Source organism: Triticum aestivum, chromosome 4B, assembly GCF_018294505.1.
Source record: "Triticum aestivum cultivar Chinese Spring chromosome 4B, IWGSC CS RefSeq v2.1, whole genome shotgun sequence".
Lineage (NCBI taxonomy): Eukaryota > Viridiplantae > Streptophyta > Magnoliopsida > Poales > Poaceae > Triticum > Triticum aestivum.
The window spans coordinates 608,967,131-608,970,919 of record NC_057804.1 but is presented as its reverse complement, the minus strand read 5'-3'; the positions used below and the strand labels follow the sequence as shown (position 1 = coordinate 608,970,919).

The window sequence follows — 3,789 nt, the reverse complement described above, 5'->3', positions numbered from 1 at the left end:
TCTCGTGCTCGATCCGGCAACGACAATTGGCATCAGAGCCTGGTGTTTGATCCTGCTCCGGTGGCCGGCGGTGTCTGGTCCGCGGCGGCGCATATGTCGGGCGACGAGTCAGACGGGAAGAACAAGGGCGTCGCCAGATCACCAACGCAGACGCCTTCATCCAAGGCACTGGTCGCGCGCCTCACTGGCAGCGGCAGCGGTGAGTCCGCATGGTGGAGCGCGTCGTGCGCGAGGAATCGGGGGCATCGCTGATGCTCACCCGCACCAATTACCAGGAGTGGGCGCTCCTGATGCAAGTCAAGTTGCAGGTCGCCCGCGTCTGGACCGCAGTGATCGAAGACGGCGCCGACGAGAACGACGACCGGCAAAGACAAGCTATGGAGGCTCATCATAACTTGCCCAGAGCAGGAGCTGTGTAAAGAATGCATGAGCTTAAGCGAAGGCCTGGTGCCGACATCCCGCGTGTTCAAGTGCTCTTCCGTTGCCACAGCCGTTGGGAAATTAGCGGACTGCCGGCTGCACACGTGACTCCGCTGAAGAATGCAACACCGTTCTGTGCGCAGTGCTAGCTGCGTATTTATAATCCTTTGCTTAGCGAGCTAAGCACTGGTCGACTCTCTAGCTTTCACCCTCATAGGCGGTAGTAAGTCCATATCGACAATGGAACAGCCGACCGGTGAGCAAGATGAGCTCAACCTTGAGCTCACCCTCCGCACCCCGGTCGCACCGGGCCCCGACGAGGGCTTCTTCCTCTTCATGTACTGCGACCGTAAGCTCCGCAGCGCGCAGGCGCTCGGCGGCCATCGGAACGCGCACAAGCACGAGCGCAGCGTCGCCAAGCGCCAGCGGCACATCGCCGCCGCGACACGCGCACAATGGGCGCAGTACGCCCCGCCGGACGAGGGGCCGACCCGGTACGGTGACAGAGGCGGCCACCATGTCGTGTGTGCGGCTGAGAAGGCGAGGAGGACGGAGGCGCGGGAGGCTGCTGCTGCTGCTGGCGCTGGAATGGCGGGTAAGCGTGGCAATACTACGTCGGAGTACCGCACCATCGAGCACGCGGACGATGTGGACTTGACTCTCAGGCTATGATCGATCTGCTCAGTTGTCCCAGATCCCGGCCCAGTTTTCACACCCTGCTTTGCTAGTTGACCGCGCGCATCCGCTAGCTGTTTCGGTATGCCAAGGTTTTCTTTCGTGATGCTTATTTACATGCGAAACTACTTCTATCGTTGCCTGTTTCAAGCTGTGTGTGTGTTGGATTCATTGTTCTTCTTTCAGTCAAGTTTTTTCTCATGAAAATCCTTGTCTTTCGTAATTTACATTTATTCATCAGAAAGGGAGTTTCGATTTCTTGTTTTCTTATTTCTACTGTTCTATCTTTACTTTCATTTGCTGGGCTTCTTCAAGTGATTCAAACATAGATTCCATGTGAGTATATTTTTGTAGTCCCCGTTCAATGTCTATTGTGTTACTGTGAGAGCGCCACTGCGCCAGCGTAATCTCGAGTTTAACACCTAGTTCGTATATACAAAGGTGGTTTCCACCTATACAACCGGTAGTCAGGCTGCCACCCGAGTGTGCTTAATCACTCGGAGAAAGACATAATTGTAAACTTTGAGAGTGCTTTCATTAATTGATACAAGAGGATACAGAGTACATATATATGCGGGAGCGAGCCCGGACTCATGCATGAGTGTAGTGGCGATCGTGGGAATGATCATGGAGCAACGTCCACGCTGACCTGGTCATGAGCGTGACCAGCCTGTCGCCTAACACCCCCCTGCAGTGTCGGCGGCGGGTTCGACGATGTTGAGACTGGATCGGATGTCACAGAACGAAGCTGTCGGTAGTCCCTTGGTGAAGATATCCGCGAATTGGGCGCTGGTAGGAACATGGAGAACACGGACCTCACCTAGAGCTACCTTCTCCCTTACAAAGTGTATGTCAATCTCTATGTGCTTGGTTCGACGGTGCTGGACAGGATTACAAGACAAGTACACTGCTGAAACATTATCACAAAAAACGATCGTCGCTTGCTGAATGGGTCGATGAAGCTCGCCAAGAAGCTGACGCAGCCAAACTGTTTCCGCCACAGTATGAGCAACCGAGCGATATTCTGCTTCAGCAGAAGACCGAGAGACCGTGAGCTGCCGTTTCGAGGACCAAGAAACCAAGTTGTCACCCAAGTACACGCAGTAACCAGAGGTAGACCATCGAGTATCTGGGCACCCCGCCCAGTCTGCATCAGAGTACGCTATAAGGGAAGCGTGGGAGGAAGCGGTGATTGTGAGACCATGATCGAGTGTGCCCTTGAGATAGCGCAGAATACGTCTGACGTGGTTGAGATGAGACAGGCGGGGATCATGCATAAAGAGACATGCTTGCTAAACAGAGTAGGCAAGATCGGGGCGAGTGAGGGTCATATATTGCAGAGCACCGGTAATACTGCGATAGTAGGTGGGGTCGGGGACAGGGTCACCATCAGAAGAGAGTTTAGAACCAGTGTCTGCTGGGGTGCGAGAGGGGTGACACTCGAGCATACCAGCTTTAGAGAGAAGATCGACGGCGTACTGGCGTTGAGAAAGAAAGACACCCGAAGAGGAGCGAGAGACAGTAACACCGAGAAAGTGGTGAAGGGAACCAAGATCCGTCATGGAGAATTCTTTGTGAAGGGAGGAGATGATGTGGTGAAGGAAGGAGTCAGAGGAGGCAGTCAAAACTATATCATCTACATAGAGGAGTAAGTAGGCAGTATGGGAGGAGGAGTGAAAAATAAAGAGCGAAGAATCAGAGCGGGAAGGGATGAACCCAATGGTGTGGAGAAAGGAAGCGAATCGCTGAAACCAGGCACGAGGCGCCTGCTTTAGGCCGTAGAGGGATTTCTGAAGAAGGCATACATGATCAGGAAAGGAAGGGTTAGCAAAACCGAGAGGCTGGCGGCAATACACGGTCTCGGCGAGGCTGCCATGGAGAAAAGCGTTTTTCACATCTAACTGATGGATAGGCTAGGAAGAGGAGACAGCTAGGCTGAGGACAACTCTAATGGTGCTTGGTTTAACGACGGGAGAGAATGTTTCATCATAGTCAATGCCGGGTTGTTGAGAGTCACCGCGACACACCCAACGAGCCTTGTATCGCGAGAGAGAACCTTCAGAATGGAATTTGTGACGAAAAACCCATTTTCCAGAGACTATATTTGCACCAGAGGGGCGAGGAACTAGAGACCAGGTGTTGTTGAGAATGAGAGCATCGTATTCCTCCTTCATGGCGTGGAACCAGTTGGGATCAAGGAGTGCAGCCTTGTAGGACACGGGCACAGGAGAAATGGATGAAGCGGAAGCGTGCAAGCTGAGACAATCCACCGGAAGGCCAAAACCAGACTTACTACGGGTACGCATGGTGTGGTTGTTGTGTGGTACAGGAACAAGAACAGCACGAGGAGGCAAAGGTGGCGAGGACGCTGGCGATGAGAGGGCTGTGGCTGGTGAGGTGTCCTGGCGAGGGCAGGAGTCGGCGGAAGAAAGCGAGGACATGGGAGAGGCAGGTTGGCGAGGGGCGGGGGGTGGAGTGGCGCAGCCGGATTGGTCTGCATGCGGCTGAGTGGCGGGCGAAGATGGGGTGGTGGAGCAGGTGAGCCTGAGTGGGCTGCATGGGGCTGGGCAGGTGGCGTAGGTAGGCGCGAGAGATCTGCATGCATGTGGGCAAAGGAGGGTGGCGTGGGGTTTGGGTGGACGTGAACAGAGCCATGCACGCCATGCACGTCGAGCGGAACTGGTTTGGCGGGTG

General features: G+C 54.6%; 1 protein-coding gene across 1 annotated transcript; it reads left to right on the top strand.

Moving 5' to 3' along the window:
* The first annotated feature begins 657 nt into the window (after nt 1-657).
* LOC123089382 (zinc finger protein 2-like) lies at nt 658-1,229 on the top strand. Its single transcript, XM_044511076.1, has one exon. It carries the CDS (start codon nt 661-663, stop codon nt 1,090-1,092), a length of 432 nt encoding a protein of 143 aa, XP_044367011.1. The 5' UTR covers nt 658-660; the 3' UTR covers nt 1,093-1,229.
* Nucleotides 1,230-3,789: the final 2,560 nt, after the last annotated feature.

Bases quoted from the DNA above. Each gene is read 5' to 3' on its own strand.
- LOC123089382 (XM_044511076.1), top strand. From the start codon at position 661: ATGGAACAGCCGACCGGTGAGCAAGATGAGCTCAACCTTGAGCTCACC.